The 15,406-nt window shown below is 38.4% G+C and overlaps 1 protein-coding gene across 1 annotated transcript in view; it reads right to left on the bottom strand.

Annotated features, from left to right (window-relative positions):
- LOC121294830 (N-acetyl-beta-glucosaminyl-glycoprotein 4-beta-N-acetylgalactosaminyltransferase 1-like) overlaps positions 1-15,406 on the bottom strand; it is a 170,882-nt gene that overhangs the window by 107,949 nt on the left and 47,527 nt on the right. The window contains exon 2 of the mRNA XM_041218945.1: positions 3,951-4,063. Coding sequence (XP_041074879.1) covers positions 3,951-4,063 — 113 coding nt within the window. The remainder of the gene's footprint in view (positions 1-3,950; positions 4,064-15,406) is intronic.

The raw sequence follows: 15,406 nt of genomic DNA, 5'->3' as shown, positions 1-15,406 counted from the left end.
AGTAACCTCTTTGTATATCACCCTGTCATTTGAAGCTAGCTCTTCAGACGGTTTAGCGTCTGTAAAACATTCACAAGGCCGAAGAGATGATATTTACAACCACAAACCAATCTGAGGTTAACAACACAGCCCGATTGCTTTCGTGAGGTGCTCTGAGCCCACTGGCACAATTAAGGCACCTTTACTGTGGCTTTGATTTGTTCGCTCTCCTAAATCAAAGGAGGGGTGGAACTTTAGGCCAACCGCATGTATGTATTTCTGGTGTTTTATAGGATTATTATGTCCTCAAATTTCTGTTCTGGGATCCTCTCAAACATTGCCACAATATTTCAGCAGAAATAGTGCAGGCAATCTGACTTGTAGGCCCTAGTTATAATCATTAGGTCGGTCCTGATTTAGTATTAAAAAAAACACAGTAGCTAAAGCCGTCCAATAGCCCTAAGATGTTTATGAGTCTTATGAAAGCCTCCACCACCCACTATTGCTTTAAATCCAACAAGCTATCTTATGTGGCCATCACCACCACAGAACATTCCTTTTTTTGAATGCGCCATTTCCATCAAAACGTGTTCATATATATTTATATATATATTCAAAATGATTTTTTTAATTAATTTGAATTTATTTTGATAAATGAATACTTCTTGCAAATTATAATAATAATAATAATAATAATAATAATAATAATAATAATAATAATAATAATAATAATAATAATTTACCTACTAAAAGGAATCCAGGAATGACAGCAAAAAGAATGTATTACTGGAGCCAAAACAGGATTCATATTCAGCATTTCATTTGCTGAGGAGAAGTGCAGTTGTAGATTGCTCCAAGGTGGAAGATTATAACAGTAATTTAAAATAATTTATGTTGGCATATTGTTGCAATAACATTTATGGTGTTACAAATTATAATCACACTACAATGTTCTTTGGGTAAAACATTCTGAGGCACTTTATATTCAGCTAAACCAATAAAACCATTGTCTACCTAAACTGTAGCCTGAAAGCTAAACCATTCCGATGTAACGACTAGTTGTTGTTATTTAGCAAAACCATTTCAAAAAGGAAAGCTGCACCAAATACAGTTACCAAACCAGAAATAAACAACTTAACCATTTATTTTGGAACTGCAAACAGCCTCAGGTTATATTCTTATTCATTTTAGAACAGTAATTGGTGTTTTTTTTTTTCTTTTGAGAAGAAAATTGTGCTAATGACCATGAGGAGTAATTATATCTGAGATTATATTCCATTGTGTTAACTAGTAATGCTGTGACATGCACATGGTTCAGTGGGGTTTATTCAGGGTAATAAACTGGGATTCTAATATCAATGTTTTTCAGTAGTGTTTGTCTATTTCATAACCTGGGCTTGGATTAAATCACTACAACACTATGCCAGCAGGTTTGGTTTTAATCCAGGCCCCTGGCCTCATAAATGCATCTGATAGAACATGTGGATTAGCTGATTTCTTATACTGCAATATTATTCTGCTTATTCCTGGTGGTAACGCACAGATCTAGTGAAACTGCTGAAACATTCAAAACAGCAACACAGGAGTGATTTTGCTGTGGTGTGAATTATGCCTCAAGAGTGCGGCAGCTCAACAGTTATATTGTTTTCTATGAGTACACCATTAGCAGGCTCTGTGGATTAGGTCCGCACGGTATCACAGGGTTTATAAAGTTATTTTAGTTTTTTCCATGATACTGTGAATTTGATTTCAAGAGTTAGAGATAATAAGACTCCTTCTGACCTACAGCATAAAATGGCAAGTGGGTATCGTTACCTGTAGTGCAGGAAGTGGTGGTATATTATTGAGACAGGAGGAATTGTCATGACCAGTCAGAACTAAATCAGGAAAGTTACAATATCAACTGCAAAACAATGGAAATGGTATTATGCTAATGAAGCTTAAGGCCTTAGTCTTTTATCCCTTTATTTGATTAGGTAGCCCAGTGTTACGTTTGATCTGTATGACAGTACAGTACGTGTTTTGTTGAAACAGCTGATCTAACAACCACCCCATTCCTAGCAACCACTCATCCAGACAAGCTTGTGGTCCATTAATAAGCCATCAAGTCCAATCAATCCCAGCTGTGGTAATAAGACCTGCTTACTATTGATAATAGATTTGCCTTTTTTTACGATTACAAATCATTTAACAGCCCAGTTGTTTTTTTTCCCCCGAGCAGTGAGTACTAAAACATGCCCTGTACTGCTTCTTCCTAATCAGGCTACCCCTGCGTCTCCCGATAAAAGTCAGTGTGATTCAGATGAATTCTGGTCTCTTGAATGGTAATAGAAGTGTTCAGTGAATCTTACTAATTGGAGGTTGAAGGAGCCCCCAGTCAGGACATAAGGGTGCTATTCACATGACTACATCATACATCAGTAAAATAGGTCTCTTTAGCTAGCTCTGATTCTGAGTGGCATATGGGCTTGGCATTATTATACAAGCTAAGTCCTAATGGCCTTTCCCCTGCTGCCAGTGCACAATCTTACTGTGCCTAGCCATCAGACAGCTCTGGGATAGAGTACATGACTTCTATTCAATAGGGGTTCCTTCAGTTCTATCAGCTTCAAGTCATGCAATTCTCCTGTCTTAACTTAAAAGTCAGGAATGCCATGTTAGTAACATACACCGTAAATACAAAATTCAAGCTTAGTATCATGGGAAAAAAGTACATCAATATCACCTGTTGTATCACATACATGGATAGATGGAGAGGTTCTTCCAAATATGTCCAGTTTATGATACTCTCAATAACATACACATTCCCAGTAGGTTTAGTCAGTCACATAAGGAACAGAACTTTTACACAAACATGTTGGTTAAACATGATCTAATTTTTGTCAAATCCCTGTGTGGTGGAGTGTCCCGCCCCTTTATGTTTATCAGTGTTTTATGTTGTATGTAGTGTGTTAATGTTGGTGCTTTATACACGGGATATAAATATGGGTTACGAGTTTTAAAACTGTTTTTTAAACTGAGTTTTAAAAAGTTTTAAAATGTATATTTGTATTTAGGCACGAGGATTGCACAGCACTTCACGTGCAGGTAAAATAATATGTGAGCATGGGGAATTGCACTTTTATTAATTCACGTATTGTTGTACCGAGACTCCAATTGAATGATTGATAAGCAATCGAGACTCGGTACAGCTGCATAAAAGCTGCATGTTTTCACACACTTGGGGTTGTGTGTTCTGAGTGGAGAATGGGAGAGAGAAGGAGATTGAAAGTATAAACAACTGCTACAGCGTGCTGGAAGTGCCAGCACGGTACTTGTTTGTTGGGTTCGTCCACGTTTGTTTTGTCTGTCTGTTTGTTTGGCCAATGCGCCCTTTGTTTTGTGTGCTTTGTTTAAAACCTTTTGTTTGTGATCATTAACAATAAAATTTTGGACACTGTAGTGTCACAGATTCACCGCCATTCCTCATTGTTTGGAGTCACCCCTGCAAAGCCATCCTGGTCATACCCTGTTTTTACAGAGGTGCTCAAAAGTACTGACACTCATACAGTACATAAACTAAAATTAGTTATGAAAGCATTGAGTGTTTGCTGTATTTAAAGGGTATTTTATGCACCTCTAAGCTTGACAGCTAAAACAAAACAAAACTAATCTCCAAATCCCACAGTGTGAATACAAGTACTGTGCAATGTTGCTTATTTTATGGAAGTAGTGTAGAAAAGGTCAACCTAAACAGAAAATAGCGATGTTGGAAAGAACAGAAGGCTTTCATTTTCACACCGAGATGTGCGTAACTAAAATGGTACGGTCAACCAAGACACAACTGGAAGATAACCTGGGGTGTGATATAGTCAAGCCTGTAGGTGACCAGATTCTTCTAGTTCCCAGCATGTTGATGTTGTTTTAAAGAGACATTAATCAGCTAGTGAATAGGGAATCTTTTCTAATTCCTTTCTATCTCTTTTTCTTACCCCTTGCTCGTCTTCTCTGCTGTCACGTGAGTCGCCAGGCTTCCTGTGATTGGACGATGCACGGGAGTCTCTGTTCCGACCGCCATCAGTCCCTTCGTTCGGCTTCTCGCCATCTGAAGACCAAACACACATGATTAGAAGTGGCCTGTTACTGTTCAAAAGATGATGTCAAAAATGTAAAGCAGAGAGTGACTTCGCATTTTAAATGTACCCAAGCAGTGTACATCCACTGGCGTGTTAATATTTCAGGTGCCAGTAGCTCTCATTGAGGACATCAATGTCTTTCTACTACTTCCTCAATATGACTATAGCTTCTCTAGGCTGTGTAGCTGTGGTTCAGTACATGGCATTAAAATCAAAGAAATAATTTGATACAGAAGATACAGAATTATCTTAGGATCTCTACTTTATGTGTCGAGATTTTATTAATAATCAGTGGATCGCTTTTCCGTTTGGTTTTTTAATTTGTCGCTGGAAATAGATATTTTTTCCCTATCACTTATGGCAGCTCATTGAGCCTCTGAAATAGTCAGATCTAGAGACAAAGCATTGACACAGTATTACGGTGAAACAAACAGGCGCAGTATTACAGTATTAAGGTGAAGCAAACAGGCACAGAAATAACATCTGGTGCTGGCAATCTGACTATGAGTATGGATTAGAAAGAAATGTCTTTATTATCTTTTCTAAACCAAATGTGAAATTATGTTTGTTTTTAGTTTTGTGACAGAAGTCAACAAGGTGTAGCACAGGCAGTAGAATTCTTTACCCACATACTTCTTTCCTTTTCTACTGTATATTTAGCCACGACAATTTCCACTACAGCTTTCACACATTTAAAAAAAAAAAAAATGTTTTCAATTTAGACGGTAGAGAGTAAATGTACTGCACATGTGTGGACCCTTATGCACTGTAAATTATTAATCTTCTGCAGACTTTAATCATCTTCCTAAGCACAGTGAATGAATAAATGGCAAACATGTGTAAAAAGTTTCACCTCTGTGCTTATCACCAGTCTCCTAATATAGTTTAATACAGGTGCAGAAAGCTTAAGCCCCTGAATATTAGCAGGTGTAATGCGCTCGCTCGCACACTGTGTCTTCAAAAAAAAAAAAAAAAAAAAGAAGCAAATCAAATAATTAAAGACTGCAGAAATCCATTTATTATATCGTTCCTCACATGACAAAGCAAATATGAGACGTATCAGTGTGGCAGCAGTATGATCAGCTATCTTCAACGCTGCAGTACGTACTCCACAACCAAGTCACAATTTATAGCGTTTCAGTGAAAGATAATAGCAACCAATTACAATTCAGACAGCTAAAGTATTCCAATGATCAGAAAATGAATAGGCTTGTGTCTTTCAATAACACCAGCGTTTGTTCCAACTGCCAGCCAGTCCTGAGTGACTACATTTTTCCACTGGGATGGCAGATAGAGATAGCGAGGGCTTCAGAAGCTATTAGCATTTGGAAAGGCGGCTCTTCCTCTAGAGATAAAAATTGGAAAGTGAAGGCTTGCTAATAAAAACATTTGAAAAATTATCGCTAGGTTTCCGTTTAGCATATTTGTTAACTTTTTACTGCCCCAAAACCCAATATAACTATATTGATTTTCTCAGTGGGGTTGTTCAAATTATCCCTGTAAAAATGTTGGCTATTAAACCACAAGTATAACTAATGAGATGCTATTTATGGTCTAAATTGTCTGAGAAGGCAATACTTGCTAGAGCTTATTGTGATTAAATGCTGGTTATACAGAGCTCATAAAGTATAATTAGAAATAATTGTTATTCAATAAATGGGCATTAAAGTTTCTAATGCCTTGGCTGGGAGACCCTCTCTCAGCAAGATCAGGCCATTACTCAAATCAGGTGCTGCTGTCTTCCAGAGGGGCCAAGCTCAACAGATGCCCCAGAATTCGTGATGATTTAGGGGGGTGCTGCTCTGCAGGAGAAGTAGTTCTATGGTTAGGATCAGAGCTGTGCAGCCTCTTTAGCTATCACAGTTATCCAGGAGTTCTTATAGAGCTAGAGTTATCATATGACTCCATGTACACTAGGACAGTTTGGTACACTAGGAAAGTAGGAAAGTTCAGGCTTTTCAACTCACACCCCAATGCATTCTTGCTCTGAAAAGTGCCTGACAGGTAAAACATACCAGAACGCATTGCGATGTGACTTGAAAAACCTGAAATGTCCCAAACTGGCCTAAAAATATACCCCTAACAAAAAAAGGTTTTGTCTAATAAAAAGCTGATGAAATACAGTAATTGTGAAAATATAGCGTTACACATCCCCATGTGTTGGTACAAACGTTTAAATAACGTTCCTGTAATTATTGCCTGTTTGACAATGTGGGCAATAATCCTTACAATATCAGTGAAAAGAGCTTTGAAACAGACTTTAAAGTTCTGTATAAAAAGCCACGGGTGTATAAAATAAGTGTTCAAGGGTGGTGATTTAGAATTAGTGTGGAGAATTAATGTTGGTGTTAGCTGGTGAAGGTATGTGTTTTGAGGTGTTGTTTAAATGCTGTATATATAAAGAATTATGGTTGGGGTGTAGAGGAGTTCATGTAGCCATGTGTATTGTGTATGTGAAAGCGGCAGCTCGGTCTACAACCGCGGTATTTAAAATATATATATTTTTGTTTGAATGTTTATTTTGGCCACCATGCTGGTTTATTTTGTTACTGTGTTTTGTAGTTGTAATTAAAGTGCACATTTGCATTTAAACCTGCAGCTTTCATGTGTTTGAGTCTCTTCCTGGTAGAAATAGCTTGCCAGCGACATCATCCTGTTGTGTAACAAAACATTAGTCAGATTCTTCCTGATTCCAGAAGATGGTACAGTGCAGCAGCTATTCCCGCATCTTTCCAATAAATTCCTTGTTTTTACTACATGAAACAATCCTCAAGTTGTTCCTAAGTTGTGACTAGGATTCTTTCATCCTCAACACACAGTAGATGATCATGAAATTCTATTCCAGTTCAATTTGCACCAGCTCATCCAGCGTTCACATTAACGTGCCGCCAGCACTGTCTACAGTCTCTGTGGAATGAATTTGTAAACAAAGCTCGACACAGTATCTGATTACTTTTCTATATAAATCTGTTTTACCAGCTATTTACCTGTATAAAAAGATACTACTATAGTGCTGTCCAAAACCACTGCACTGTATGTTTTTACCTCTAATCAAATTGAGAATGTATTTCTTGCATACTCCTTGCGAGCTAAGCGAGTCAGGGTTTGTCACACAACAGGAAAAAGAAAGTACACCCTAAAGTTGATTAGACTATAGAAAACAATAGGGTTTTTGGGAAGGAACTATAGTATTTTATTTTTGTGTCTTATTATTATCCCGTCATATAATACAGTCACCAGCATATTTCTCCATCTCTCTGAGAAAGCCAGAACCAAGTGGAACTTCTGTAATTGGGAAATACTTAGTGCACCCACATCCTAAAATAAGCAGATTTATTCTGCAAATTAAGAGGGTATAATATTCCTTTAAACACCTTGTCCAATCAGTGCTGTCTCCGCTGCCTTTGATGACCCTACACCCTACTGACACACCTTCTATACCACAGTGCTCTCATCCAGTACAGAAATACAAGTTATGACTGACTGTTACGTGAAAAAAAAGTTATTATAACGTCAAATAGGAGGAAAACTCCAGCATCAAACTCTCCAGCAGCAACCCCCAGACTCCCATGCACCCTGATCCTGTCCTTCCAACAATACATCTAATGAGCAATTGAGAGTGCAGAATATGCATGCTGAATAGGGGTGCGCCAATGCTTGTATTTTCCGAGTACAGTACTTACCTTTAAGAAGTATTTGTCAGCAGTTAGTAAATAAATCAATTAATTCTTCATTTAAAAACAAGAAAAGTTGACCTTTCAAGCTGAGTATCAATCAGTGGTAATTAACCGACTGGAAGTGAATTTTCTAAGAAAGTGAAATAAAAATGATTTCAAATTAAAAGTACAGTATAAGGAAGGTAAGACAAATAATCAGTTAAAAATATAAACTAGTTTTTGTTATTATATAACAGTCAGACTGTTATTGATTGATACTCAATAGCTGTGCAAACAAGGGAGACCGAGGGACCGCATTGCGTTTGTGTTGAGAAATTAACATGTTTTATTCTATTTAATTAATACCTAAGAACTTCAAAAATGACTTGGAAAATACAAGTATGAATCCCCAATTCAAGCAGACTACTACTGACAGCAGACTCTTTCCCAATAGAAGGTAGCTAGTAGTAACAAGTTAATTCCACTAGTGGATGAAGAAATAGGCAGCTCCTAATGTGTGCAGGTGGAGGCAGACAGATGTTAGAAAAAAAGCTATTGCACCTGTTTATTATTGCACACACTGTGCTCTGCACCAGAAAACAACAAAATATCACTTTCCCACAGACCATTGCCATGGAAGGCACTGAAACAATACCATTCCCCTAACTACTCAAGGGAGCTAATCCCTTTTCCTCCAAAACAAAACGGTGAACACACAATACTTAAAATAAAGAAAAATAAAGAAAAGCACTTGGATTAGGAAAAATGACCTCCCAACACAGCATTTTCCTCCCATGAAAAAGAAGCCCTCTTTTTATCTTTATATAGGCTACAGCTGGGCCCCTAATTCCTAAATTAGTTGGCAATTATTCAGCTGTAGCCAATTCTTTTCCCACAACTATCTTAATTCCCAAGTAGCTGTGCAAAGGGTAGCCATTTTGGCTCCAAGCTGTTCCCCCACTCTTGAGCCAAGATTGCTGCCAGCCACCAAAAACACATATGTTACTGTGTCCTGTCACAGAATTGATACTAGTCTCCCCTGATGAAACTAAACACCTCCCAGCTGAGCAAAGCTGCCAGCCAGACAGCCTTGCTGCAGCAATGTGGATGGGAAAGGGAGAGGGGGAGCATGGGCAGCCAACTCTGCTATACTAAGCAAAGACATCCTCATCTTTCATATCTCTGTACATTCCACTTAGTGTGATCTTTTAACAAGCTGCCACATAGTCACAGCTGTATACGTAGGCGCTGAAGGCCAGGATCCTGAAAGGAATCATGTACAGGGGTGCACATTTGGTGCTATGGTGTGAGATTCTAACACCTGGGTACCTCATACAGTACCAGCAATAATAAATTCTGGCACCAGCAGACATGTTTACAGGGAATGAAGTTAAAGTCATGAAGGCCAAGTCAACGTTGCCTTCGTTGAGCATGAAAAGTCAGGGGCACCAAGGCAGTTCTAGGGGGCAAAAAGAAAAAAAAAACATAAATCCAACCTAAGGGCACTAAGGCAATTTCACTCATTCATAAAACAAAATGAAGTGAAGTGTTTCTTTATCAACTTCCTGATCTGGGAACATCATCACTCAGCTATTCTGTCACAAAAGTCACAAAACTGGTACAGTGGCTCTCAAGAGTATTCACCCCCCTTGAACTTTTCCATATTTTATTGTGTTACAACATGGAATCAAAATAGTATTTAATTAGGAGTTTTTGCCACTGATCAACACAAAAAAGTCCATAATGTCAAAGTGAAAAATAAAATCTACAAATTGTTCTAAATTAATTACAAATATAAAACAGAAAATAATTGATTGCATAAGTATTCACTCCCTTTGCTATGACTCACCTAAACAAGCTCTGGTGCAACCATTTCTCTTTAGAAGTCACATCATTAGTTGAATGGAGTCCACCTCTGTGCAGTTAAGGTGTTTCACTTGATTTCTGGTTAAATACATCTGTCTCTGGGAGGTCCCACAGTTGGTTAGTACATTTCCTAATAGAAACTACATAATGAAGATGACGAAACATTCAAAGCAAATCCAGAATAATGTTCTTCAAAAGCACTATCGGGTAGGATATAAAAACATTTCCAAGGTATTGAATATCCCCCTGAGCACAGTACAGTCCATTATTAAGAAATGGAGAGAATATGGCACAACTGTGAATCTCTCTAGAACAGGTCGTCCTCAAAAACTGAGTATCCGGGCGAGAAGGGCACTAGTCAGGGAGGCCACCAAGAGGCCTATGGCAACTCTAAAGGAGTTACAGTCTTCCACGGCTGAGCTGGGAGACACTGTGCATACGGCAACAATAGCCCGGGTGCTTCACAAAACTGGCCTTTATGGGAGAGAAAGCCATTGTTGAAAGAAACTCACATCAAATCTCAGCTAGAGTTTGCCAGAAGGCATGTTGGAGACTCTCAGACCAAGTGGAAGAAGATTGTATGGTCTGATGAGACCAAAATAGAGCTTTTTGGCCTCAACACTAAGCGCTATGTTTTGCGCAAGCCTAACACCGCACATCAACCTGAGAACGCCATCCCTACTGTGAAGTGTGGTGGTGGCAGCATCATGCTGCGTCAGGGCCTGGAAAGCTTGTGAAGATAGAGGGCAAAATGGATGCAGCAAAGTACAGAGAAATCCTGGAGGAAAACCTGCTGAAGTCTGCAAGAGACCTGGGACTTGGGAGAAGATTCATCTTCTAGCAGGACAATGACCCCAAACATACAGCCAAAGCCACACTGGAGTGGCTTAAAAACAAAAAGGTCAATGTCCTGGAGTGGCCCAGTCAAAGCCCGGACCTCATTCCAATTGAGAATATGTGGAAAAAGCTGAAAATTGATGTTCACCAAAGGTCCCCGTCCAACTTGATGGAGCTTGAGCAATTTTGCAAAGAAAGGGCAAAAATTGCAGTGTCCAGATGTGCAAAGCTGGTAGAGACTTATCTAAATAGACTTATGGCTGTAATTGCTGCCAAAGGTACCTCTACCAAATATTGACTCAAGGGGTGAATACTTATGCAATCAATTATTTTCTGTTTTGTATTTGTAATTAATTTAGAACAATCTGTAGATTTTATTTTTCACTTTGACATTATGGACTTTTTTTGTGTTGATCAGTGGGAAAAACTCCATTTTGATTCCATGACTTTTGACAATAAAATGTGGAAAAGTCCAAGGGGGGTCAAATACTTTTGAGAGCCACTGTATATGATATGTATATATATATATATATATATATATATATATATATATATATATATATATATATATATATATAGGCAGTAGACAGTAGGTAAAGGACAAACACTTGCGGGTTCAGGTCAGGTTGCAGGTCTTATTAAAGCAGGTCGTGTCGGGTCGCGGGTAAGAAGACAGTGTTGCAGTGGGTTACAGATTCTGGTCGGGTCCTGCAGTAACGGGTCCGAGTAGGAAGCGAGTAGTAAAAATTGGAGGTGCTAAACTTTCAAAACAGTTTAGCACCAATTTTCAAAACGATTGTACCCCTGGTGTAAGTAAAAGAAAAAAAAATGGTGTCTTTGTCTACTGATTTTGTGTTGTAATTATTATAATATGTGCACTCCCACCTTCTGTAAATAGTGTGTGTGTGTGTGGGGGGGGATATAGGGTTGACAGGGAGGGGGTTAAACTCCCCCCTGCCAGAATACATGTGAGAATGTGGCTGGAGCCTTAATTGGATGATTAATGGTTAATTAGGCTCCAGCCACGTGCAATATAAATGGAAGAATATTCTGTGTTTGTTGGAGGTGTTTGTAAGGAGTTGGATGAGAAGTGGGAATTGTCAGCCTGAACAAGCTGAAGTATTGATTCTGAACAAAGGTGATTGCTGTGTTTTGTTTGAACCTTTTATTTTTGCCCTTGCGCCCTGTTTGTTTATTTATTGTTCTTTTGTTAATAATCGTGTGAAACTGGAGCTTTTACTGCAGCTTTCCTGACTCCGAATCTCATTCCCGACGCTGTCCGGTCACAAACAGCCATTAACCTTTCCTCCTGCAACATATTGCACAGAACACAAACGTTATTCCAAAACATATTATTTATTGATTGTGCAATCTACAAGTAATCCAGCATTTGATCGGTTGGGACAAATGGCTGCCATGGAAATTGCTCCTTTTAAACCTTCTTACAGCATGAAATAGGGTTGTTACAGTCTTTAGCCTTGCTTGATCATTTCACGGGGAGACTGAAATTGTCCTCAACTCTCTTCGCTACCTTCCTTCCTGTCATTAAAAAAACTAGCTTCTTGCCCTTCTTACTGACATGCTTTGTGGCGTCAACATATTTTTACCTTGAAGGAGGGGAAACGACCAAGGAAGTGGAACAGTAACAGTCTTCATGAAAGTAAGGTAAGCAAACTGAGAACTTTATTTTTGTACTAAATATCACATTTTAAAATAAAAACACTAAATATGTGTTTCCTTCAAAACTGCCAAATGAGACCTATAGTGAACAGAAGAGCACATGTGTTAGGATTTAAGAAAAGGACCCCTGTTCAACACATTGATTACCAATTCTATAGCCAAGCCTCTAAAAACAGAAATAATCAACAAAAAACAATAAGACTTAGTTTGGCATCTCCAGTTCTGATGGATGATTTTAATGCTGGACCTACAGTTACTGTATTGCAATGGTAAGGCAGCTTTGACTAATACGATAAGAAAACCAACAACAATTCAACCTTCAAAATGTGTTCTTTGGCATTAGGGAGTTTGTCTTTAAACTGCTCATGGATCCATCTTTAATTAGCCTGTTTTTAGAAGCAGTGGCTGACCTCAGATTAATCCGACTGCCTTCAAGAGTCACAAATACCATACGTGGTGGGGTCTCACCCCTGTGGCTGGTCTCAGCTGGGTAGGCCAAGAAACTTGAAAGCTAAGAAAATGTTTTTCTACGTGCTGGGCTGACTTTCAGCTTAGCCTGTCGCTGAGGTATCACCCTGACCAAATAGTACCAGACTGCTATTACTGCTTATAGTTACAGGACTAAGTAAAACTGCCACGCTGCAGTACATTAATACTAGTTAAACAGTGCATTCAATAGTACACACTAGTATTTTCAGGATGTTTCCTATTTAAATACTACAGTTCTTAAATTATTTGGATTACATGGTGTAGCGAGACGGATATGGGCAGGATTTGCCATCAGCCTATATAAGTTCTGTTGGCAAAACAGCTGTGTGTGGTTGAGCTACAATTTGGGTTCACTTAACTAACTTTATTTTTTTAATGTACATATATAGTTAATAATAAATCACCGCTAAGGGAGAACCTCTGCTGGATTAATATAGAATTATTGAGCAGCGGTATTTAGGTATGTTAGTGTTTAGATCATTGGACATCAGCCACATCGTTTTACTGCACCCTTTTTTAATAAAACCTAATTAAAACAGAATTAATGTTTAATGATACTATAGCTTGTCAAACTCTTTCACAAACTGTTACCCCATAAGAGTTTCTGCCAGAATGTCTGACGCTGGCAGGTCACTATGGTGTAGAGGTGATCTCTTCTCTCCTGCCACTTTCCCACAGATCATGTTTCAAGCCTCCTCTCCTGACCATCAGAAGAAAGAGAACTCAGAACTCAGGTTTCTGCTGCTTACAATCACCAGATCTGTGGAAAAGGAGGGGCTGACACGCAAACAAAGATGCCTCTGTTTCTCCTCTCCATCAGAAAAAAGACCAAAACAAGCTTCCTCTGAGTTGAAATGCAAATCTGTTAGCCATGAATCCTATTCAACTTCAACAAATGTTGACAGATCCATTTATTATTGTTGCTCTTATAGATCATGTACGTACCTAACCAAGGGTGAAAAGAAAAATATTTCTTCTTTGAATAAGTGTGTAAAATTGATTTGGATGGTTTATTTGGTAAGAGCATGATGGATAATATAACCCAAAGCCTTCCTATTCTGTGAGCATGTGCAGGAATTAATTCAAACTGTTTAAACTCCTTAACCTGAAAAAAAGTGTTATCAATTTATAGTCTTTGTATTTTTTTCATGCTAAATCATTCAACAGTGAGTGTCCTCATCATAGGACGACAAAACAAATTACATGAGAAGATTTGTTTCCATGTCTGAAAAACAATAAAAAATAAAATGTTATGTTTATGAATGTTATAAACTTGGATAGTTTTGAAACAGTCTCAGTGGGGAGGGTGATATTGCTTTCTGCTGTTATGATGACAGACAGCACAATATTACTTTTTTTCAGCAATAGAAATTGTCTCGCCCTATGAAGAGTTGTAGGCTTGGTGAGCTATAAGAAAATGTCTGGTCTGAGGAGAAAGCTAGCGCAGTAGTTAACGTAGAATAGTGCCTGAAGGAGCCTGTATAAACACATTTTATAAATCTGCAGAACACCCAACAATGAAAACCCTGGTATATTGCACTGAAGAAGCCCATTGCAGACCCATTAAAGAGGGTGTAGCTAACAAAATAATGTATTTCCTGTTGTGCACTACCATTGTGCAGTTTTGATAGAAACACATGTTACAGTCAACATGTAGTTGTGTTGTAAAACACGATATCTGGTTCTACATAAATAAATCTATGTTTGCAAGCCATGTTTACAGGTAGTGGTAAACTTCCTAGGCCATTTCATCTGTGACAGGGTGAGAAGCCCTGCACATGAAAATATGGCAGGGCAAAGCCCTGCCATAAAAGTATTTGTTTAAATTTAGAATGGGGTACCCCTCCGCACCTGTGTAATTTATTATTTTGTATTTGTCTATTATTATTGCTATGATTAATTATATGTATTTTTATATATGACGGTGGAGCCGTGTGTTTTTGTTTATTATTGTTAAGTGTGTTCTGGCAGAGGCGAGGTCGGCAGCCCGTCCTCTGCCAGTAGGAATTGGCAAAACCTGTGCAGAATGTCGCAGAGGGATTATCAGATAATTGATAGCTAGTTAATCCCTCAGTCACTAATATAAAAGCCTGCAGTTCTCCCTGCTCTGTGGGGTGTTTGGAGGAGCAAGAGCGATAGCGAGAAAAAACTCAATTAACAACTGCTACAAGTGTTGGAAGCTCCAGCACGATATTTGTTTGAGTGGGATTATTTTGTTTTCGTGATTTGTTTTGTTCAAACCTTTTATTTGGCTTTGTGAGCAGTGTTTTTTTGTTAAAATATTTTCTTTTCTTTTTTCTGTTAAAAATAAACGGTGCCACAGCATCTTTTGCCCTGCAGTACTGCGTTGGTTTTCCCTCCTGCTGGCCTGACGTCACCACTCTGCCACCCCCGTCACAGTACCACTATGGTACTATCCTATCAATGTCCTCTTCCATTGTTACCATTGGCATTACCTCTGTGTTATTTAAGGAACTAATACTAAATGCAGACGGTGGTGGGCGAGAATAATGTTTCATCTTAAAAAAAAATTAAAAATAAAAAACAGAATGATAACCTTATCTTATAAGACATGCAATGCATTTCATTTGAATTGAAAAGTCTGGTCACAGCTGGAGAAAACAGGCTTACAGGCTCGGGACAAACCTGATCTAATAGACTCTGCTGAATTTACTTATTAGCCGCTGACGTCTGCAATCAATTCTAAGGCTGCTTTTATTCATGTTTTTACTTTACATCTCCTTCTGACTGTGTCCACTGTCATGTTGTGTCTCTCAGCACGAT

The sequence above is a fragment of the Polyodon spathula genome, chromosome 19 (genome assembly GCF_017654505.1).
Source record: "Polyodon spathula isolate WHYD16114869_AA chromosome 19, ASM1765450v1, whole genome shotgun sequence".
Taxonomy (NCBI): domain Eukaryota; kingdom Metazoa; phylum Chordata; class Actinopteri; order Acipenseriformes; family Polyodontidae; genus Polyodon; species Polyodon spathula.
This window is presented reverse-complemented; position numbering and strand designations above follow the sequence as displayed.